The sequence below is a fragment of the Corylus avellana genome, chromosome 11 (genome assembly GCF_965113065.1).
Source record: "Corylus avellana chromosome 11, dhCorAvel1.hap1.2, whole genome shotgun sequence".
Lineage (NCBI taxonomy): Eukaryota > Viridiplantae > Streptophyta > Magnoliopsida > Fagales > Betulaceae > Corylus > Corylus avellana.
Genome location: NC_142500.1, coordinates 12,227,462 through 12,250,805, shown reverse-complemented (window position 1 = coordinate 12,250,805; position 23,344 = coordinate 12,227,462). Strand labels below are relative to the sequence as shown.

The 23,344-nt window shown below is 35.1% G+C and overlaps 2 protein-coding genes across 4 annotated transcripts; both read left to right on the top strand.

Annotated features, from left to right (window-relative positions):
* On the top strand, positions 1 to 6,701 carry ABCI10 (ABC transporter family protein). 2 transcript variants are annotated; one of them, XM_088511831.1, is made up of 7 exons: positions 1 to 198; positions 348 to 519; positions 690 to 786; positions 5,473 to 5,517; positions 5,621 to 5,748; positions 5,837 to 5,959; positions 6,306 to 6,701. In XM_088511831.1, the coding sequence occupies exons 1-7, from the start codon at positions 83 to 85 to the stop codon at positions 6,513 to 6,515; spliced, it is 891 nt and encodes a 296-aa protein (XP_088367957.1). In that variant the 5' UTR covers positions 1 to 82; the 3' UTR covers positions 6,516 to 6,701. The 2 variants fall into 2 exon arrangements, with proteins under 2 accessions (XP_088367957.1, XP_088367956.1); XM_088511830.1 differs by lacking the exon at positions 5,473 to 5,517 and having other exon boundaries at positions 8 to 198; positions 700 to 786; positions 5,623 to 5,748.
* Positions 6,702 to 8,552: 1,851 nt separating this feature from the next.
* GONST1 (golgi nucleotide sugar transporter 1) lies at positions 8,553 to 22,836 on the top strand. 2 transcript variants are annotated; one of them, XM_059577048.2, is made up of 11 exons: positions 8,553 to 8,798; positions 11,525 to 11,649; positions 12,449 to 12,610; positions 16,247 to 16,475; positions 16,648 to 16,787; positions 16,887 to 17,016; positions 18,135 to 18,233; positions 19,846 to 20,000; positions 21,432 to 21,548; positions 22,148 to 22,245; positions 22,367 to 22,836. In XM_059577048.2, the coding sequence occupies exons 4-11, from the start codon at positions 16,260 to 16,262 to the stop codon at positions 22,417 to 22,419; spliced, it is 1,008 nt and encodes a 335-aa protein (XP_059433031.2). In that variant the 5' UTR covers positions 8,553 to 8,798; positions 11,525 to 11,649; positions 12,449 to 12,610; positions 16,247 to 16,259; the 3' UTR covers positions 22,420 to 22,836. The 2 variants fall into 2 exon arrangements, with proteins under 2 accessions (XP_059433031.2, XP_059433030.2); XM_059577047.2 differs by lacking the exon at positions 11,525 to 11,649.
* The last annotated feature ends 508 nt before the right edge of the window (positions 22,837 to 23,344 follow it).

Genomic DNA, 23,344 nt, shown 5'->3' with positions numbered 1-23,344 from the left:
ACCTTGTGCAACCCAGCATCCCATACGCGGTGAGACCACCCAGATATTTTCATGACGGTATGGCGGTTAAAGCTAACTTGGAATGAAAGCTAAAGAAATCAGTGTCATAGTTCGTACAAATGCTAGCATGAATCTCTCTACTCTCTTCCGTGCCCCATCTCCTCTTTTTCCTCCTCCTCACTCTACCGCTACCTCCAGGTCTCAATCTCTATCTTTCTCTAGCTCTGTGTGCCTTACTTTTCAGCTGGGCAATTCTTCGAACACCGAGTGTGCTTTCGATTTTGCGGTTGCATTTGCCTCTTCTCGTTGTGGTTCTCTTACGGATATCTTGCTTTCTGTATCTACAGGACTAATGCTACTGAGAATATTGCCATCGAGGGTCGGAATCTGAATTTCTCGATCACGACGAGGCAGGGGAAAGTGGTGCCGATTCTCCAGGACTGCTCGCTTCGGATTCCTTCGGGACAGTTCTGGATGCTTCTTGGTCCCAACGGTTGCGGAAAATCTACCCTCTTGAAGGTATACCAAGTTTTACCGTCCCATTTCTTTTCCTTTTTGTAAATAGTATTGGGCTTTTCATGCATTTGAATTTGTTAAATTGGGTGAGGTGTTTTTTGGTTTCTATTGCTTGCAATTTGAGTTAATGAACAAAACCCAGATTCTTGTACTTATGGGTCTACAATATCAAGAGTAATGCAGATTCTGGCTGGTCTTTTGAGTCCGACAGGCGGAACCATGTACGTCAAGGGACCCAAGAGTTTCGTTTTCCAAAATCCAGACCATCAGGTGTGTTCCTTATTCTTTTCTAATTTTTGTATTGCTTATGTTTTGCGTTAAGGATTGAACTTTTTCACGCATGGTTGTAAGTCTTATGGTTTGTCATGTCAAACTTCATGGTTTGCTGCCTCATCCGTGTTATTCATAGAGAAAAGGGTACTTGGCTAATGGCTGTCACCTACCAGCTTGCATATTTCTAAGAACCGGAATGAACTTCATGTATAACACGTAATAGAACTCCCATCAAACTCTTTGCAAATCAATGCATTTAATTCTTTTTCCCCTTCATTACTGAGAACTACGGAAACTTTTTTTTTTCCTCTTTGTGCTGCTTTAGGATGGTTGCTTTTCCTACTTTTCCCCTCCGTGGGTGAAATGGCCCAGTGTTATTTGATATATGTACTTCCCTTGACAATAAAATTTTTCCCTCATCATTTTCCTCGCCTCAAAGCCTAGCTCTAAAGTTCTCCAAGTTTTCTAAGTGCAATCAAGCAGAGTAAGATAAGAGTGTAACATTCATCAAACAATGTTATATAAGAAAGTGAAGGGAAGAAAGAATTTCGGGTTTTGAATTATTGACCGTTCCCTACTTGGGGTTGGAGGTAGCTGTTGTTGGTAACTGCTATTTTTGTTGTTGACTGTCCTTATTCTGTTCATATGGTGACTACTTACTGAAAGGTTGAATGGCTGATAAAAGAAGTTGAGGGATGAGTTTCTTTCTTCAATTGGCTGCCTAGGACTTTTCCAGTTGTCAGAGGTGATATGACTGGGTAATTCTAGCGTTAGTGTTCTTCTAAAGAATTCAAAAGAAAGAATATTAGAAATGTCTTTGTTTTTGTATTTTAGAATGAGGCTCTTCTTATAGGTCTTGATATGTACACAATGAAGAATATTTACCCTTTTTCTATACCAACAGATAAGCAAAGAAAATGATGCTCACAAAGCTACTTTGTTGATATCTCTGTTTGATACAAGTTCAAAAGGATTTTGGGACTCAATACGTATTAAGTTGAAGTGAATAATCAAACATTGCTAAGGATCTGTCAAGAAGATAAACCATAACTGATTGTGCTGAGAGCGGTCAAAATGCTATAGCAAGAGTATATGCCTGCCATCTGTACGTAGTTTGTTGTACTCAAATGTGCATTGCAAACAATTAGGCCAAGGATTTGAGGGTTGGTATAGAGAAGAAAAATTTTACAGTATAATAATCTTTACGTATCCTTATAGCATCGATTGTAATTTCATTGGGACATACAGATACTGGTTTGTTTTCATGCTTTTCTTTTTGGTTTGATATGCTCAATTTCAAGTAAAAATGTGAATAGGTCAAAGAAGTTTAAAAAAAAGAAGGAAAAAGAAGAGGACAATACTATAAGGCGAAAGGAATGGAAAAGAAGAGAAGATAAGTTGGCTATATATATATCTATATATATATATATTTTTTAATTTAAGTTTCCGTGGTGAGCAAGTCGAGAAAAATTAATAACTGCAGGTATATGAGTCACTTTTGTAGAATATACATACCTTGTGCTGAAATACTTTTTACACATAAGTTTTCTTTTCAAAATTCTGACATTTTTTTGTGGAGGGGGCGTTTCACATGGGTCCAAGGTTTACCCAACAGGAGTGGGTACACGAAGTGGCCCTGCCTTGGACATGTTCTGTAACATCCCCAGCCCGTTAGGGTTAGGTTTGTTAATGATTTTCTTACTCGCAAAGATCCATAAGGTTTATCAACTAAACAATACTAGTATAACAATGAATGCATGAAAGTCTAGAATATCATGTCTAAAAATAATAACTAAACTGAAATATTCTCGTTTAACAGAAATATGTCTCACAACGAGATAGATATCCTTATTAAAATAAATCTATCAATTTCTGAAAGAAAACTGTGCCAACGCACTTATTAACTTGACTAATATGAAATCATAAGAAATCCTAAATACGCCCGCCCCCATTCCGGCCTCCTAGTGCAGCCTGGTCACCACCTGAAACAAGAAATAAAAACTGATGAGCCCAAAGGGGGCCCAGTAAGTGAAATCCACAGCCATGAGCAGTTTTACTCCTTGTCCCGTTTTGAAAAATGGAACTCATAACTACATATGTTCCCAGTATATTTTTAAAGAAAACAGAAAGCAAATAAAATATATTTTCATCAATAAAATTTATGATAGTCTTTATCTCATACTAGGGCCCATGTATACTGTTATCCCCATATACTAGGGTTGCGCGGTCCTTGCGACCTGGGATGAGATACTGTGGCCGCAGCCCCGTCCCCTGGCCAGCCGATTAACTCTGGGTGCACTCAGCATGGCAAAATAAAACTATGATGGAACCACCTTCTGGCAAAGCCTCCTTCAGTGGTTGCGCCTCCATCCTTAGCATCGGTACCGAGCTTTTCTCTTGTTTCCCTTGGGCCAAAAATACACTCCTCCCTACATGTGCCCTCATTTTATAACATTCTTTTCTCATTGCTTGTACTTCTCTAGGGCAACATGTAGGAGGGTTTATGATCATTGTCTCAAAATTCTCTTTATAAACATCACTATTTTCACAATATTTCTTTTTCTCAAACTTGTCATGCATGTAGCAAAATTTCATAATATAAACAAAATAATCATTTGCAATTGAAAACAAAATTGCATAAATAGCATGACATGATAATTTTTATGGAAGGGATAATAAATTCACTTACCTCTTGACTGCAGTAAAATTTTCCTCTGACTGCTAACTAATCTCCTGAAGGAAATACAGACACATTACTACCCTCATACACGTCACAACAAAACATTCTACTACTATTATGAGTTGGCTTGCTAATAAATTGAGAATGAACTTACTTAGGTATTTAGGTATATTTTCTCGTAAAATTTTTAGAATTTATTTTATTTAGTAGTACTCCTTTATGTATATATACTTTAAGTTCTTCCATACTATATATATATATATATATATATATAGTATGGAAGAACTTATATATATATATATATATATATATATGTATATATATTTACACTGCCCACTACCCCATCTATATATATAGGTGAACAACTTGAATACCATATATATATATATACACGTCCGTTAGCATGCTATATATATATATATATAACACTTTACCATGCGTGTATATAATATACAGTACTACTATATATATATATATATATATATATATATATATATACCTTGAATCATTATAAATATATTGAACAATCAGATGTATATATATTTGAAATCCTTCAACTCATTATACATATATATATATATATATATATATGTACACACTTTAAAGTATTCATGTATATATATCTATAATTCCTTCAAATCACTATATATATATATATATATATATATATATATATATGTAGCTGCACGTGAGGTGTAAACAAGAAGACAATCTCTTTCCCATTACAAGGCTACACGGCAACCAAGGTAAAATGCTGAAATTTGACTCACAATTGTACTATTAATGAGTATATATATATCAGATGAAGAAAAGCAAATTTGTGAGGCCATACCTAACACACACAGGGAGAGCAACGTGACGAGGGAAAAGTGAGCGGCAGGAAAATCCCTTTATTTTTTTTATTTTTTATTTTTTTCTTTCTTTCTTTCTCTCTTGGTGTGCGGCAAGCTTGTTTCACTCCCTTAAATAGGCTGAGTAGAAGATCAAAGGAAATAGGTTTTCAAGGAGCTTAGGGTTTTTTTTTTTTTTTCTTTTTCTTTTGGTAGTCGGCGCCTAGGGCCAGGCTCCAATATATATATATATATTATTACTATTATTATATTTAACTCTTTTATTTTAATTTACTTATTATTATTATTATTATTATATATTTTTAATTCGTCCATTCTCATTGTTAACCTAAGCCAACCCTTTTTTTAAAAAAAATCTACGAGTCAACTAAAAATACTCTAAAGGGACTTAGGATTGTTACATGTTCCTCGTCCCTCGTCATAAAAAAAAAAAAAAAAAAAAAAATTCTAACATTTTCTTAATTGCAAAAAAATATATTTATGGAACTTTGAGGGTTCTTTCATTTAAAACTACTGTCTCTCATATTCACTTTTCTAATTTGAGAACCAAATGATGCAAAAGAAAAGAAAATGGAAGATATTCTTTATATCTTCTCTACACTTTTCTCCAATTGAGGTATTACTCTCAATGCTAAGCCAAACAATTAAAGGAAGTCCTTAACAATTCCATCACTTTTTTCATAACATTATTGAGCTTAAGAATTCTGGCTTTCTTCCTTGAACTCATACATCCACTTTGAAAGGACAGGATACAAGTGAGCTCTGGCTGTGTTGAGACCTCAATGTCCCCATGAATTCACTTGAGTGGTGACGGGCTAGGAAGAACTGATGCTTCAAAGTAGCAGTTTTGGAGTCATATTAAATCCATATCCATATTGGTTTCGGTGTTTCATAAGTGATTTGTGTAGCCCTTTTGCATTTTGTATGGTAAGGGTAAGACTATTGGGGTAAGGTGAGGGATTCAATTCAAGTTATTGGACGAAAAAACGTATTAACTTAGGGATGCCAAAATGTTTGGAAAAAACATACTATCTTGAGGTTATCCCTACTTATGTCCATATATTGTAACTGAATGTGATCTTAATCTCTGCATTTTGCTTTCAAATAGAAATTGTACGCATCCTGTCATAGTATTCCATTATTGACTTCTAGAACAGGTAAACTGTGTCTATCAAAATTCAATACTTGGACGATTTGATTTGAAGCCAAATGCCAAAACTGTTTACATATTGATGTGGCTAGAAAATTGCAAAAAAGAAGTAGCAGCAAGTGCTTACGATGGCAATCCCTCCTGTGTTGCAGGTAGTGATGCCCACAGTAGAAGCTGATGTGGCATTTGGTCTTGGAAAGTTCAATTTGACAAATGACGAGGTTAGATCCAGGGTTTCTAAAGCTTTGGATGCTGTTGGTATGTCTAACTATCTGAAGGTAATTTTATGTGCGTCAATAACATTTGGCTTGTGAAAGCATTTGCTAGGAGTTTGACATCCACTTAGGCCTTTTGTTGCATTTTTAGAGGTCTGTTCAAACTCTCAGTGGTGGTCAGAAGCAGAGGGTTGCAATTGCTGGTGCTTTAGCTGAAACTTGCAAAGTATTGTTACTGGATGAGCTCACAACTTTTTTAGACGAAAGTGATCAGGTATTTTATATGATTGACACAAGATGTAATACTTTTAATCCTTTATGGTCATATGACTCATATTGAACTGCATTGAGATAAAAAGAAGATTTGACAACATGAAGTATTCAACAATTACTAATTTTTTAACATTATGAATACCTATCCCATTAGTGCCCCATGGTAGTTTACTTTTTATTTGCAGCATATATGCACCCGTGCTATAATAATTCATTTTGAAAAGCTGTTTTCCTTTTGTGTAGCAATAATTATTGTGAATCTTTTCTTTATAATCCTTATAAGATGTTCTGTTTCTTGATAAGATCAGCATTTTCTGAAATTTTTTTTCTGCTTTTTTCTAAATCAGTTCGGGGTAATTAAAGCGGTTAGAAATTCTTTGGATAGTTCTGAGGAAGTTACAGCATTGTGGGTGACCCATCGTTTGGAAGAACTCGAGTATGCAGATGGTGCTGTCTATATGGAGAATGGGGAAGTTGCCTTACAAGGTGATGCAGCAAGTATAATGAATTATATTAGAGCAAGGCAATCTGCTTACATCAAACAGATCAACTCTTGAAGAACATTTTTTGTCGACTTAAAGTGGATTTTATGTTACCCCTTTTCGTCTGCAAGAGCAGGCTTTTTCATCATCTTTGTAATGGGCAGAATGGTGATACATTTTTATTTATTTATTTATTTATTTTTGAGAGTTTTTATTGGAAGGAAATTGGTATTTGTCCAAACAAGGGCCATTTCTCATTCACTACAGCGCACGTTTGATGATAGTGGTTGTTGGAGTGCCAATATTTTCTGATATTTTAGTTGAAAGTTGGTAGGGGAGAGGAGAGCTACCAGATTTAGTGGACTTTATGAGGCCACTATATATTTAGTGGATCTTCCCCAACTTACCCCCCAAATTCCATCTTCTGACTTCCACCACATTCCCATGGGAATTTCTTTGTCTTTTATATTTTATTAAGGGTATTTTTGTCATTAAATTGGGTATTAATAAAAGATTTCTAGTTTGGAGGAGATATTATAAATTGGGTGGTGGTAGATTGTTGCTTATTTAATAATTGACAAAAAAAAAAAAAATTATTAAATTATAACCATTGTATTTCAGATTATGCAATTATCACAAGAAAATGTAAGGATTTATATGTACCTCAAACTATGAGTCCACTATTTTTTTTTCCACCTCGAAGTGCATATTAATTACAATTAAAATGAAAAAAGTGATTATATTTATGCTTGGACTCGATTGTCTTTTGAATCGAAGTTGAAAGCTATGCATTTATTTAATAAATAATTGTGCCAACTTGCCAATCACTTTTTTCTTTCTTTTTATTTATTTTTCTTTTTTATGGGGACTTTCCAATCACTTTTGGACGCTAATAGAATAGTGCGAATGGCATTTCACAATGTTTGAATGCCTACAATCACTTAAATTGAAGCCTTTCTTTTGGAATTGTCTACACTTTCTTGTTTAACTTCAATGTTAATTGCATTCAAGCGGTAGCTCAATCAGCAAGTGGCCATGAAGCGAATGTTACTAGTTTGAATCTCTCTTCTATTTTCTCTTTTTGTGTTAATATGTCAAAAAAAAAAAAAAAAAAAAACCTATTAACAATATGCCAATAGTGACTAACCGGAGACAAAACAAGGAAAAGATAAGATGAATTACCACAGTCCACAGAATAATGCTACATATTCAATTCCCATACAACTAAATTGATATGTTAGTATTCATAAATCATTGAATAAAAAATTATTAAGAAAGAAAAAAAAAAATACTGTCACATTAGTTCAATTATAAGGTACCATATTATAATGCTACATATTCAATCAACTTTATTGTTGTTGTCACTTGTCAACCTCCATTAATACTGCATATTGAGCTAATGAATCGTTTATATTGAGTGTTTTATTTAAATTCATTCGCAGAATCACTTGGGTGTTTTTTTTTTTTTTTTTTCAAAAAAGTTAAATCATGTGTCTTTTTCCTATCTTGTATAGTTGACCATAATTGTTGAATTATCCAAAGCATAATGCTACACCGTACACGTACGCGTCGATTAAAGTTTACAGATTTATGGGGCCCATGGGCCATGCATTTGGTATAAATACACAAGATTGCTTATTTAGAAAGTTACATTATTATCTTTATTTTATTTTTACTTCAAAATTATGTCATAAGCACTCTAATATTCACACAAATGTATATAATATATCATGAACATCAAATATTTCATATGAAATTAATTAATTATCCATCAACCAAATTAATTAATATATATTTATTTAAAAAATTAATATATATATATATATATATATATATATATATATATATATAATGCGTAGGCATTGCTTTGCTCCTTTTTAATTTTAAAAGAGAGTTCGTAAAAATACGTTAACGGTACTGAAATATAAATAAACAAAGGCACGCCTCAGCTGACCAGATGCTATAGTGCGCACCCATAGAACGGCGCATCTTAGCTTCCACTTCAAGAAAATTGTGAGAGTCTACAAACTCGGATGCTGCATTTATAACGATCATAACTAAAAAAAAAAAAAAAAAAATAATAATAATAATAATAATTCAAATCCCAAAAGATTTAAAATAATTTTCACTTTGGAATCTAAGAAGTTGGGGGTCAGTTTTCTTCCAAGAGCCCATCTTGCTGATTCTCAAGTCTCAACTTCGTGCCAAACTGAACCCTTTTCTCTGTGATTATCTGTCTTTCCCAACATCTTCAAATTTTCTTGCTTTTTGGTTTTACTGTTGTCACCCATGATGCGTCTTCGGTACTCTAACTACAGCTCCAAAGCTTCTGAGGTCTTGGCTTAAACGTGTTCAAAGGTAATATCTCTGTTCTGTCTTTTGGTTATTCTAGAATTTCTGCTTTTGGGGAGGCTTAGAAGATTATTCTCAACTGAAAGTGGAATGGGTAATTATTGTTTTTCTTTCTTGCTCACTGGGGGTTGATAAAGTTGGCATCTCATTTGGGTTTACAGATTTATCATATTCGTTAACTTTTATTTGATAACAGATATTTGAACATGGAAGCAAACTTTTTCTCAACTTCTGTAACTTTCTGTCCTTTTCTTTTCTTTTTCCACTGAGCACGAATTGAAACGTTCTTCATTTTATTAATTTATTTTACTGCTGATTGTGTAGTATGTTATTATGGATATTATGGTGAATTGCTAGCTTTCGTGAAAACTATGTTTGGTCAATGAGAAACTGGATGAGTAGAAAAGAGATCTTCGAATCTTTCAATAGACACGCCAGACCCAAGTTCTCCTCCCTCGTGATTGAAAAAGAATGAAAGAGGAGAAAGAGAGAAAAGAGTGATCACTGATTTGGTCTCCTAAATGTCTTTGAGGAATCTAACCTCATCAGCCAAAGCTTTAATTTCATTGCTTCCATAATAGTATCAGGAAAGGGTGGGAGACTCTTGGGGTGGGATTGTTGTAGAATACAAGGAAAGGGTGGGAGACTCTCAAAGGCTTTATTAGACATGTGGTGGGGGATGGGACTAGGATTAGCTTTTGGTATGATTTGTGGTGTGGAGATATGGTTCTTAGGGTGGCTTTTCTAGTTTTATTTGGTATTGCTTGTGTGAAGGATGCCTTAGTTTTGGCTAATATGGAGGCATTGGGTGGTTCCAATAAGTGGAATGTGAGTTTTTTTAGAGAGGCACATGATTGGGAGTTGGAAGTCTTTGCCTCATTTCTCCAGGTGTTGCATTCAGTCAGAGTGAGACGAGAGTGTCAAGATAGATTGTGGTGGATTTCCTCCAAAAGAGGCCTTTTCAAGGTCAAGTCCCTCTTTTACTCCTTGGCTTGTACTGAAGGTAGGAGCTTCCCTTCGAAGAGTGTGTGGCAGACGTAAGCTCCTCCGAGAACGGTCTTTTTTGTGTGGTCGGCAGCTCTGGGCAAAAGTTTGACCTTAGATAATCTTAGGAAGTGACATGTTATTGTGATAAACAGATGTTGCGTGTGTAAGAGAAGTGAGGAGACGGTGGATCATCTTCTTCTTCATTGTGGGTTGCTTCTGCTTTGTGGAGTGCCATCTTTAGTCGTTTTGGGATGTCTTGGGTGATGCCTAGACGGGTATTCGATTTGTTCGCCTGTTGATGGTCTTCTGGAAGGCAGAGGAGTGACGCGATCTGGAAGATGGTGCCTACTTGCCTCTTTTGGTGTTTATGTTAGGAAAGGAGCAATAGGTGCTTTGAGGACTTGGAGAGGTCTTTGGAAGACATTTTATCCTCTTGTTTTCATACGTTGTATCCTTGGACTATAGCTTATGTATCCCCATTGTCAATTACTTATGATTTTCTTTGTTCGCTTTTCCTTTTCTAGTTAGGTGATCCTTTTGTATACTCTCTGTGTACTTTGGGGCGCCTTACGCTTTTAATAAGGCTGGTTATTACTTATCAAAAAAATAATAACCCCATAAGGCATTATGATTTATAGACTTCCCAAAATATCTGATACCCAATGGGTGAAATTCCATTAACTACTCAAAAATGGTTCATTGGCATTGGCAATTTCACAAGCTTTTGCTAATAAGGACTTCTAATCTCTAATGGATAAGGTTCTCCTAATTAGGAGGTTTCTCTTGTACGCTTTCTTTGTATTAGGGTTGTGCCTCTCTACCCTTCTAATGGGATTGTATTACTTATATATAAAAAAACTCTCTAATGGATAAAGATTCCTTTTTTTTTTGTTTTTTATGGACGAGGATTCCAATAATTGCAAATAAGGACTTGTAATCCCTAATGGACAATGATTCATAATTATTAATTGACAAGGACACTCTTAATTTCTATTATTAATACATAATTATCGACTGATTAAACCTAGAAACCATGGGATTGTATCTCATATATCTGTTGGGTGACAAGGACAGATTTCTGGAGACATAGATTGTCTAAAATAAGTCAAGATGAACACTTAAAGCTGTCTAATTTCTAATATGTAGTATATGCTAGTTCTAATGCTAAAGATAAATGCTTAACTTACATGCAGGCTATATACTATAGCACCATAGCTGATCAGATAGTTGCGAAATATATGATGGCCTTTGGTAATAGTTTCTTATAGTTGTTTTTCTGTTTATTTATTTTTTATTTATTAATTTTTATTTATTTATTATTATTTTTTTTAGGGTGTTTATTTCTAATATCTTTGAGTACAAAAGTAAAATTCCGAAATCCTTGTATACTCATATGTTTGATCAAAAGAATCTATAGAACTTTGTTAGATAAGATGGGACAGGATCATTTTGTAGGATGGGGGCTGCCGTTAATATTGAGACTGAACATATCAGATTGTGTTTTGGTAAGAACTGTGTCCAATATGTTTTGTGCTTGTTTAAGCATTCATTCTTCTTGGTACACTTGTGAGGGTTTAGTTGTTTTAATGCCAAATTAGTCTGCATACTTTTCACACATTTCCCAGAAACATGGTTTCATATGTGCAATGATAGGTGTTTGTTTCTTTCATATCTAAGTAATTTGTGGTAAGCACTAATTTTAAGGAATTTTGATAGTGTGCTCTCCTTACCTATTCCATCTCCAGGTAGTCATGCAAGGTTGTTGATAATAGCTGATGTTATTAATCTTGATAAACAATGAATGCTATAGCATCTAATACTAATGACAACTCAGGATGAACACTATTTGTAATGCATGGAAAATCAAAAGGTAACTATGTACTAGTATTTTATGGATGTTTGAGTTACATAGGTAATAAAAAATTATATTTTCAAGAAAAAAAGTTCTTGATCGAAGCCTTAGCAGCACATAAATCTTAGTCCTTGTGATCTGCCTTTGTAGTCAATGATAACATTAGATAACTGGAGAGATACTACGGAACATTTAATAGTTTATTTTTCTTGTCTGGACACTTTAATGTTCTTCCATTACTGAAACTTGCTATAACTAATCCTCTAAGATTTTTCATGGTTGTTTGAACAGGTAAGTTCACTAAAATTTTAAATCTGCGAACCACATTTCTTGACAGCAGCCTTACCCTGCTAGCCTTAGTTATGGTGTTTTGGCTTAACAATTTCCAATGATAATTATAAGATGTAGAGGTCCGAGGATTATTCAAGAGTTCATTCCTTGAGTTTCCTCATATTTGTAAAAAACAACTTTTATGTTCTTGTGAAGGTTAGGGAAATTATAGATTTTCATCTCAGGATTATCAATAGGAAGTAGATTATTCTCTTTGATACCTTCTTAATTGCTGATAAGTTTTGGTAATTTTGTTTGGCAAGGAATGAAATATAGAATAGTAGGATTTTAGTCATATAGGTTCAGTCACGAACTACGGACATTTCATAGCTCCATTTCAATTGTCAATTATATGCTATGTTATATTACTTCTACAGCTGCTATTGTTTTTCTCCTTTGATTCAGTAAGATCTCCAATTGGGGACATGGAGTTGATTCCTATATCGTTTTTATTTTTTTGTTAAATGTTTAAGACCTGTGTTTTCAGGAGCTTCTCTAGATTCTTCCAATCTGTTTCAGAAAGAACTATTGTGGAAGACGTAAGTAACATTAGCTGAAGGGTCAACGAGGCCTCAAATTTCATTAGTCAAATTGGGTTCTAGGACAGGTCTCCAGTGTTCAGTCCATTAAGAAGAAAAGTAGTTAACAGGTTTGTTTTGCTCCATTAAGTGTTACGGTATTGTACTTGATGCTGGGTTTTAAGCTTTTATAGATTCCTGTATTTAATGTTTGTGATTCTGATAAATTTTCTTTTCATGTTAGCATTGCCTCTGTATTTAACCTTTTTTATAATCTGTTTTCATTTGCTTAAATTGAATTGTATTATACTGAATAAAAATATGATTTTGTTGCACATTTCTGTTGTATCTTGGCATTAGATGTGACTTCAAATTTTTATGCTTCTTAGTGGTGATGTATTTTATTTTATTACAACTTGGAAGATTAAACAAATTTGAATTACAGAAAGAGAGTATTGTGCAAAACTTCATGCATGAAGCTCAAAAAGGAACTTAGATGATCCCAAGAGTTTTGGGTCAAGCTCACCATATAAGCAACTTTGGAAGGGGTTAATTTTAAAGTCCAAATCAGCATACAAAATGCATTAAATGATCTTGATTCAAGGGATCCTCTAGTCTCTTATAAATTTCCATGACAACACCAGTTATGTTTCTACAGATAGTAATTTTCTGTGGCCTCTGTTTCTTCCTCTCTTAACTGGGAGCAACAATTCTTGCTCTATTGACACTTCCATCCAGAAGATTCTGGAAAGAAAAGGATAACAGATCTTTTCTCATAATCTTTGTGCAAATCTTTCGCCCAGTTGAGCCAGGTTATTAAAGAAGCAGTCATTAAGTTGGATTTCACAGGGTTCACTAGGAGATGTTCATTTTGTTCTCGAATGGTGAGGAAGATAATTTTACTTTCTTATCACCTATTGCAAGAGAGTGACATGTTTAAATATTTTTGTGTTTCGCATTCTGGCAAAGAATCATGAAAGCTTTTAATTCTGTCTGCACCAGAAATCTAGATACTGACTGAAATTATTGTATCTTTCCCCACTAGCATGTGATCTTCCAAATCATATGAAGAAAAGATATGATGGGGGAACAGAAAACAACCAAGGTCTGAAAACTCTGCAGAACCCCTACTTCTACCTACTGATCTGAAGAAAGCTCTTTCAGAATCATTTGCATCAATCTATACTTAATATGTTCCAATTTTTTATCTTTAACATTTTTATGAGCTATAGTCCATGTAAGAAGCATAAGCACCTTTACTTCAGAGGCACTTCAGAGGCATAAACACCTTTTTTTCACTGCAAATGGGCCTTTTTTGAGGATATAGAAACCAATATAATAACAAATCAAACTGAGAAAACTGCTAACTTTGGATTACTGCACTTTGACTTCGGCAAATGGAATCATCTTCCAGTGTCTCTAATGTAAGTAGATCGTGGTCACCAAAACGAAAAACACAAAAATAGGTTTAGGCATGCAGTACATTTCTGAATTCAGCATGTAGCCAACAGGAAATTAAGGACTTCCGTCTGGTTTAGGTATCGTGGTTATGGTACGTTGATATTATGAGGTTTGGGTTTAGACTGTAGTCTAGAATGGTGAATGACATTCCAAATGTTTTCTTTTGTAAGTCCTATGGCTTGAGATAGGGAGACCCCTTGTCTCCCTTTCTGTTTGTCTTTGTTCTGGAGGCATCAAGTAAAATCATTTATGCTTTAGTGAATGGGAGTCTTCTATCAAGGGGGATAGGAGTTGTAGTGCAATCAATGTTTCTCACCTTTTGTGTGCGGATGACACCTTGATATATAGCAGGGCTAATTCAGATCATCTTTGCAACTTGCGTTGTTTGTTTTTATGCTTTGAAGCGGTTTTAGGTTTGAGGATTAATCTAGCTAAATTAGAGTTGCTCCTGGTTGGCAATGCCATTAATGTTGAAGGCCTGACTAGTATTTTGGGTTGCAGGGTATCTTCTTTGTCTGTGAAATACCTAGGTCTTCCCCTGGGAGCCTTGTTTAAGGTTAAATCTATTTGGGACGACATTATTGAGGAGATAGAGCGTCGTTTGGCTGGATGGAAAAATGTGTACTTGTTAAAGGGTGGGAGAGTTACACTGATTAAAAGCACTTTATCCAATCGGCCTACTTACTTCATGTCTCTTTTTCCCCTCTCGGTTGGTGTTGCCAATCGCATAAAGAAATTGTATCATGATTTTTTGTGGGGGTGGTATGGGTGAGGAGTTCAAATTTTACTTGGTTAGTTGGACTAAGGTATCTACTCCAATCTTTGAATGAGGGTTGGGGTCCGGAATTTATTTGTGTTCAACCAAACTCTTTTGGAGAATTGGCTTTGGCGCTATACTCGCGAGAGAGAGGCCTTATCTAGGGTGGTTGTGGATTATAAATATGATAGTGAATGGGGTTGTGGTGTTCAAATGAGGTCCGTGGGTCATATGAGGTGTGGCTCTGATAAAATATCAGAAGGGGTTGAGGGGAGCTTTCTAATCATACAAGATTTGAGGTAGGTGACAGCTAAAAAATTAGATTCTAGCATGACGTATGGTGTGGGGATCAAGCCCTCAAGATAACTTTTTTGGACTTGTTTAGCATTGTCTGTTTTAAGGAAGCTGGAGTGGCAGACCATTTGGAGCTTTCTAGTGCCTCTTATCAATGGGATATTAACTTTCTTAGAGCGGCTTGCAATTGCGAGATGGATCTCTTTACCTCATTCTTTAATTTGTTGTATTTCGTCGAATTGAGACGGGGTGATGAAGACAAGTTTTGTTGGATACCTATCAAGAGAGGGTTGTTTGATGTTAGATCATATTACAATATTCTTGTTCCTAATGATAGTATTCCTTTTATTTGAAAGAGTATTTGGCAGAATAAGGTTTTCATGAGTGGCGTTCTTTGCTTGGTCGGCTGCATTAGAGAAGATCCTCACCATGGACAATCTAAGAAAACATGTCATTGTGGTTGAGTGATGCTGCATGTGTAAGAAGAATGAGGAGTCGGTGGATCATCTTCTACACCATTGTAAGTCAGTGGATCATCTTCTACTCCCTTGTAAGTTAGTGGATAATCTTCTACTCCATTGTGAGATTGTCAGTGTTCTGTGGATTACTATCTTCAGCAGTGTAGGGCTAGCATGGGTTATGCCTCACTAGGTGGTAGATCTCTTTTCTTGATAGAGAGCGCAAGGTGGTAGGTATCAGCTTAATGCAGTGGAGGATGATGCCGCCTTGCCTTATGTGGTGTCTTTGGAGGGAAAGAAACGATTGAAACTTTGAGGATCATGAGAGGACATTGTTGGAATTAAATGCTTTATTCTTTAAGACTCTTTATCATTGGGCTGCTGCCTTTTTGATTTTAATATGTCGAGTTTTTATGTTTTTATTTTTATTTTTTGTCTTTTTCTGCTTGTAGCTAGGTGTCTCTTCTGTATACTTACTTTGTACTTGCGTTGTGCCTTTGTGCTGTATAATGAATTTGTGATTACTTATCAAAAAAATAAATTTTCCTTTCTCAATGATTGAATTTAGAGATTTCATTAGTATTCTCTCAGTAGGTTTTATCTATTTTGCCTTTATTTGACCGATGAAACTCATTGGGGTCTAGACCATATGTTGTTTATGTGCTTGGCTGTATTTCTCTCTCTCTCTCTCTCTCTCTCTCTCTCTTCTTTGGTCTTCCTTCTTTTGCTCCAAGAACAATATATAAAAGTGAGTTTTAAACATTGACCTTGAACTAATCCTATCCACTTATGCATAGGTCATAATCTGCAATGAAACCTTTCGAAACCAATGAAAATGACTTGGAAAGTGGTAAGTTGGACAAAGACAGGGATAAAGGAACACGAAGTAACAGGCTCAAAATACATAATCAAGCCTTATTGTCTGGTCTTGCATATTGCGTTTCCTCATGCAGCATGATATTAATCAACAAGTTCGTGCTTTCCAGCTATGATTTTAACGCTGGGATATCTTTGATGCTGTACCAGGTAGTTCAATGTAATTGGTGTCCCTTATATGAAATTAAGAATTGTGCTTTTTCCCTTTTTTCATTAAAATAATTTTGTTGGATTTACTTAATGCCATGTAATAAAATGATTTGAAAACAGTTTTTGATATCTAGCAAGCTCATGACACTGACATATACTTCTGTGGATGCAGAATCTTATTTCAGTGATTATTGTGTCTATGTTGAGTTTTCTGGGCGTAATACATACAGAACCATTAACATGGAGATTGGTTAAGGTCTGGTTACCCGTGAATGTTATTTTTGTTGGCATGCTTATAACAAGCATGTTTAGGTATGCAAGTTTTTGTTTATGTGCTTTGCTTCATGCTGCTTTTAACATGAAACCTTTTCTTTTCACTCGTTCCTTGAATATGATTAATCTTTTCTGCAGTTTGAAGTACATTAATGTAGCTATGGTCACTGTCTTGAAGAATGTTACTAATGTGATAACTGCACTCGGCGAAATGTATTTATTCAGTAAGCATCATGACAAGAGAGTCTGGGCTGCTCTGTTCCTAATGGTACTTTCAGTGGCTCAAAATGTACTTTTGGATTTAGTTTTTTCCAGAAATACCAAATTGGGATGTGGAATAAGATAATCAACTTTTTCCTTTTCTAGTTTGGATTGTTGCTTGCATATAATAAATGTCTCATCTTTTCTTTTTGTGTTTTTCATTTTTATTCTTGTTAATATTTTGTTGCCCACTCTTTGTTGCTGTTTTTTTTCTTCTCCTTCAGGTTTTTAATTTGTACGTCTTAAATAGTTCATTTCACAAATATTATTTGAAAAGTTTATTATTACATCTAAAGAATGTAGTAGTGAAATAAGATAGCTAAATTGTTCTATCAAATGACTTTTTTTATCTTGTCAAAATTTGAAATTTTATATTAAATGAAGGGTGATAGAGAAGAGAGTGTATAAAGATTAAAGATAGTTCAGCCTTAGAGGCCTAAATCCATCATAGACAAAGCCCTAGGGACTACAATCTTTATTATTGACTTTATTTGTAACATATTACAGGGACTCATATTTATAATGAGATTTATAGGATTTGAAAATAGAAAGTCAATTTTATCAATTTATTTTATTTTTGAATATCAAATTAATATAATTGACTATTGCAATCTCATGATTTATTTCAACAATCAATCCCTTGGTTTAACTGTTTCTAATATGCGAAGTGGATTCTACTTCAACGTATTTATCTCCTTTTTTTGTTTTTTGGGGAAGAGGATGATAAAAATATGAATACATGTTAGGGGACCAAAGATTGGTGTCCCTGCAGCTTCGGAGGTTCATGTGATGTTAACATATTAATTGCTGATGTACTACAATAACTCCCCGTGGGCCAGACATATGTTTGAAAGGATGCCTTGTTTGTGTGTGTGTGTGTATTTTGATGTGTCCCAACAAATATAAATGCATCGTTGGTTGCCAAGTTGAACTCTGATTAATTTCCTGTTGATTTATGTAAATTGCAACTAATCTGGTTCTCTTTTAACTTCTCGAGAATTCAAGCACATTATTACCGGATTTGCACTTTTTCTGAAGATGTTATTGATAGATTTTATTTTAATACATTTTCATGGATTTGCGAATGAGTAAGTTTGAAATGGTTTTACCTTGTGGCCTGTGCAGATCATTTCAGCAATTTCTGGAGGAATTACTGATATATCTTTTCATGCTATTGGCTACGCATGGCAGCTTGTTAACTGTTTCTTAACCGCATCATATTCTGTGAGTACACAATTTGGACATCTTGATTATCCATAGTAAGCTTTTCTACCTAGTTTGTTGCATCTATGACAGTCTTTTAGCATCATCTGGCTTTTTGACATATTTTTTAATAATCTCATTTTTCTCTGTAAAACAAAGAAAGCCACAAACATTTTGGCTGTTTGATAGAACTTGTTGCTTCCTCCTTTTGTTCTCTCTTTTCAAAACAAAAATATTAACAAACAACCAAAAACAGAAAACACGAACAAAACTACTTCTATCTTTATGTCATATTAGAATACTTTTTCAATCAAAAAACTAAAAGCACCTTCTAAAGTATTAACAAATAGAGTCAAAATATTGTCTTTAGGTTAGCTGTCATGGCTAAGGGAAGTGCTAGCTAGAATTGAACTATCACTCCAAAATGACCAGTTAAGCTACAATTGGAGCCCCCATAAATCACTTATAAAACTTTGTCTTATCTAATTAGGAACCAATGTAGGACTTAGCAATCATGAGCACCTTTATAATGCACTATCTCAATGTGGACAAATCACCCATCTAGTGCCCAAGTACCACATGGTGTTACTACGTGCTCTAATACTATTTGCCACGACCTAGAGAAGCAGTAGCCACATTTGCACTATTATTTCAAAATGATTAGTCAAGTTATATAATTGGAGCCCTTTGAAATCACTTATAAAACCCAGTCTCACTTAGTAAGGAACTAATGTAGGACTTATTACCAATGAATAGACATTAACTCAATGTGGACAATTGATCCATCCAATGTAGGACTAACTGGAGTGTTACACTTGCTATGCAGTACGGGATTGACTGCTTGGGTTAGTTGAACTAATCCCTAAATAGAGGAGTTATCATGTACATTATGAACCCAACCCCCACCCACAATTGTTGTGTTCTTCTAATGTATTTTCTTACAAGGCATCTTGTACATATTTGCATTTCTGTCATGAGCTTTTTTGTGGTTAAGAGGAAGGAGCGCACTTCACCTAGGCAGTTAAAATCTTTCATGTTAATGTGTACTAAACACCCTAAGTAGTGAACAGCTTATCAAGTTTGAGGTGCAAAGACTAAAGACTGAGTGTCGTGGCTGCAGGTTCAACAAGATCCCCGTAGGTGCACTGGGTTATTGTATTTGCATTCGGATAATAGAGTGGTTCCTTATGTGCTGCTCCCTCTGTCCCATTTCATTGGTCCCCCTTTCCTTTTTATTTATTTTTTTATGTTCCTTTATAGTGGCTAATGTGCATGCACAAGAAAACATTCAAGAGGAGCATCTCAAAGTATGGGGCGAACGATCAAGGACTCTTACTGTGTCCAAAATTTGACATATTTACTAAATAGGTTTTCTAGATGTTAGTGAATAGTATTTATATGCAAAACCATAAGGGCAAATTTGAAAAGTCATAAAGTTTTAAAAAGTAACGGTGATGTGCCTTTAAAAGTTTGGAATATCTGTGGAGGACCAACAAATAGGGATGGAGAAAGTACTAGTTTATTGATCTAGTAGGTGCATCTGTCAACCAGCTCTTACATAATTACTTGTTCCTTTCTAGTTTTAAGTCTAAAATGTAGTTGATGTATTATTTGTTTTATTTTATTTATGCAGCTGACTCTTCGTAGGGTCATGGATACAGCAAAGCAAGTTACCAAATCTGGAAATTTGAATGAGTTTTCAATGGTCTTGCTCAATAACACCCTATCGTTGCCTTTAGGGTTTTTTCTAATTGTTGTCTTCAATGAGGTGGATTATCTCTCTAGAACGTGAGTTTTTTCTTTATTTTTTTCTTTGCTTCATTCTTCTCTTAAAATTTCTTCTTTACTATTAGTTAACTAATATACTATGTCATCTGCAGCCAAATATTCCTATTTGGTTATGTAACTCTCTGCTATTACAACCCCTCTTTGCTCCCTATCTGGTCTTAACATGACCATGTTATTTGGTCCATGCAATGTAAAATTTGTTTAGATAATGTTGGCTGCAAGTAGAAGTAGGGAACTTGATGGGGACGCCAAACACAAGCCACAGATCACATGTGTGTATGAACATTAACATCAGAGGATGCCCACCCCATGACGTTGTGGTTGGGTGATTGAGAGCTGAATAATTATTGGGCTTTTTGTTAGTTTGCACTGTTGTTTTATTATTTATTTTTCAGACTGGTTTTATTATTTTATTTTGGGCTTTATGTTATTTTTAGCGTTAGCCCAAGTACAATTAGGGTTAGGGTTTAATCCCGAGTCTATTAAACCTAGTTTCTATTGTATTCAGGAGCTTTTGATGAATTAAAATTTGGATTTACTGTTGTTGTCTATCTTCTCCCTTGTTTCTCCCCTCTTTGGAGCTTCTTCTTCTCCTCCTTGGCTTATTTTCTCCCCTCTTCTTGGCTTCTTCTTCTCTTCCCTGTTTTTCTTTCTCTTCAAACTTTCTTCCCAAGTGTTTTTGTCCCGCATCAGAACTCCTCCATAGCTATGGCAAAGGTATTCAAATGAACTGCTCTATAGTTTGACCATCCCTTTTGGTGTTGATATTACAAAGATTAACTAGAAAATCAGATGTTGCCTTATGGCTTTTGCAAGATTAACTAGAAATCTTTCTCCTCTCTCTCTGTCTTGTCTATTTAATATGCTTTATGCATTGGGGAAACCATTTTGCAAGAGTGCCAGTAATCCATCCTATTTCACTGAAATTTTATTGTGATTCCTGTTTTCTACTTGTGATCAGAATGCATTACGTCTTACTCTGAAGCACCTTAATCAGATGCCTCTCAGCTCCATTTATTTGTCTTGCTAGAATTTATTATTTTATTCAAATGGTTTCTTTCCTTTCAAAACATTTCTTACCTGGGATGAAACCTTTCATTCATACATTAACTGCCTAGCTAGAGATGTTCATTTTTTCTCATGCACCAATGAGTGTGCTTTTTTTATATCAGTCTTCTAAAAATATAAATCTTATGGATCAACCTTGATTACACTAATTTATCTCCTAGACAGTAATGGTGCCTTTTGAATAACTTGTATGCTTTTGTAACTCTACTTATCATAAGCGAACTTCATATATGTTATTGGGCTATTCGAGAGACTTGATTAACCTCTAATAATTGCATAAAAAATTGATATTTTTTTCTTTCCTTGTGTTCCTTTTTCAAAATTATGAAGTTGAATTTTTTGGATCTTGAATTAAATTGGCAGGCCACTTTTGAGGCTGCCAACCTTCTGGCTTGTAATGACGTTAAGTGGAGTTTTGGGACTGGCAATCAGCTTCACTTCTATGTGGTTTCTTCATCAAACTGGGGCTACAACATACAGGTAAGATAAAGAATACTCTACTCCCTGCAACCCCCCCTCCCCCCCACCCCCCAAAAAAAGTAATATTAATAAAGAAGAAAAGAATGGAAAAGAAAAAAGAATACTTGAATATGTTAATTTGAGGGTGCAATTTTTTTTTTGTTTGTTTTAATTGAGACCCAGATGACCCAACTCCGAGACCACTGGTTATCAGGTTTTAACTTTTCTTTGCAATTAGATTTTGTTTTCCCTAGTGAACAACGTGCAAATCAAATGGAAGATGGGTTTGGGAAGAGTTGAGGTTTTGTGCAAATTAGCCACCCCAAGAGCACACTATTGCTGTATAATGACTAGTTGCATTGGGTTGGGTTTAAAAGTTCAGTGTTGAAAGGGGTTAGATTCAGTTGCTCAGGTCTTATTCCATTATAAACTCCAGCTTCACTTTAAGCTAAATGAAATTTGATTGAAAAATTTACCATCAGGTCTTTTTTTCTTCTTCTTTCAAAGAATGAATTATTGGTTGAGCTTGATTAAACCATCATGCTTACTTTAAATGAGACAGTATTAGTGATCAAAGATGTTTACCCTGTACACCTCTAATCACTGACTGCATCCTGCAGCCTTGTCGGGTCGTTGAATAAGATCCCTCTGTCTGTTGCTGGCATCCTTCTTTTCAAAGTTCCTACCAGCTTGGAGAACTCTGCAAGCATATTCTTTGGTAATTTTCTGTCATGTAATTGGCTTGACCATGTTACATGTTCTCTCCTAAACCAGAAGAAAAACTTTTTGAATTTTCTTCATTTTTAGCATTACCAAAAACAATTTTTCTCATTCTGTAGGTCTTTTGGCTGGAGTATTCTTTGCTAGGGCAAAAATGCGGGAGAGATCTTAAATTTGAACAAGTACTGAAAGTGAGGTTTCATTTCATGATACCCTAATTTTGCACTCCTATTCCTAGTAAATTGCATCTGAGAGGTTGACTATCTCATGGAGTCGTTTGTCAGAGCTGTTTTCTATGAAAGATATAAACAAAAAAAGAAGAAAGAGAAGTGAACAAGATCTTGTCCCGTTTACCAGTGCAATTCTCTTGATTTTTTCCTTATTAGAAGGGAGAAGGGCTTTCTAACGAAATGGATTGGGTATCTGGTTTTGTTGTATTGAGGGAAGATGCTATCCCTGATTCTTTTTCAGATATGTACTGGATCATTTAACTGACTATTATCGTCCCCTGTATCATCATTGTTCATCTTATAAATTATCACATTGAATTTGAAACCCTCATGTCAATGAAAGAAGATGCTTGAGCTGATGAAGATCATGATGAAAGTTGATTTTTCTTCTGGATAAATGTGTTTCTTATTATTAGATTTGGGAGGAGATTGGTTGCATGTAGTTACAAATCAAATGGGGTTTGAGATAGGTGTGCATAAGAGGCATTGGAGTCGGAATCCATGATTCTGCATTCCGCCTCCACCAAAAGATTTGAAAAACCTTAAACTCTTTTCAATAGAGCCTATTTCTGCCCTGCCTCCGCCTCCAAAATGTTGAAGGCGGAGTCGGGGGGAAAAGTGTTGGAGATGTGCCGGAGAGTGAAGGCAGAGTGATCTTCGTCTTCGTTGGACTAAAACGACGAGATCTTTTGTAGATCTCTTCGTCAAATGAAGAGTGGTACGCTACCACTGTTGAGCGCATTTGAGCTCAACCACTGATCCTGACTATTAGTTCTTCTACAAATCTTGCATTTCAAACTCTTGCCCAAAAATGAGAGGGGAAGTGATTTAGGATTTGCAGCAAGGGAAGTAACAAATTTATAGGAT

Excerpts from the sequence above, each read along its gene's own strand:
- ABCI10 (XM_088511831.1), top strand. The coding sequence starts at position 83 with ATGAAAGCTAAAGAAATCAGTGTCATAGTTCGTACAAATGCTAGCATG. Across the intron at positions 199-347 it reads CACTCTACCGCTACCTCCAG|GACTAATGCTACTGAGAATA; the intron begins GTCTCAATCTCT and ends CTGTATCTACAG. Across the intron at positions 520-689 it reads GAAAATCTACCCTCTTGAAG|AGTAATGCAGATTCTGGCTG; the intron begins GTATACCAAGTT and ends TACAATATCAAG.
- GONST1 (XM_059577047.2), top strand. The coding sequence starts at position 16,260 with ATGAAACCTTTCGAAACCAATGAAAATGACTTGGAAAGTGGTAAGTTG. Across the intron at positions 16,788-16,886 it reads CTTATAACAAGCATGTTTAG|TTTGAAGTACATTAATGTAG; the intron begins GTATGCAAGTTT and ends TCTTTTCTGCAG. Across the intron at positions 21,549-22,147 it reads ACTGGGGCTACAACATACAG|CCTTGTCGGGTCGTTGAATA; the intron begins GTAAGATAAAGA and ends TGCATCCTGCAG.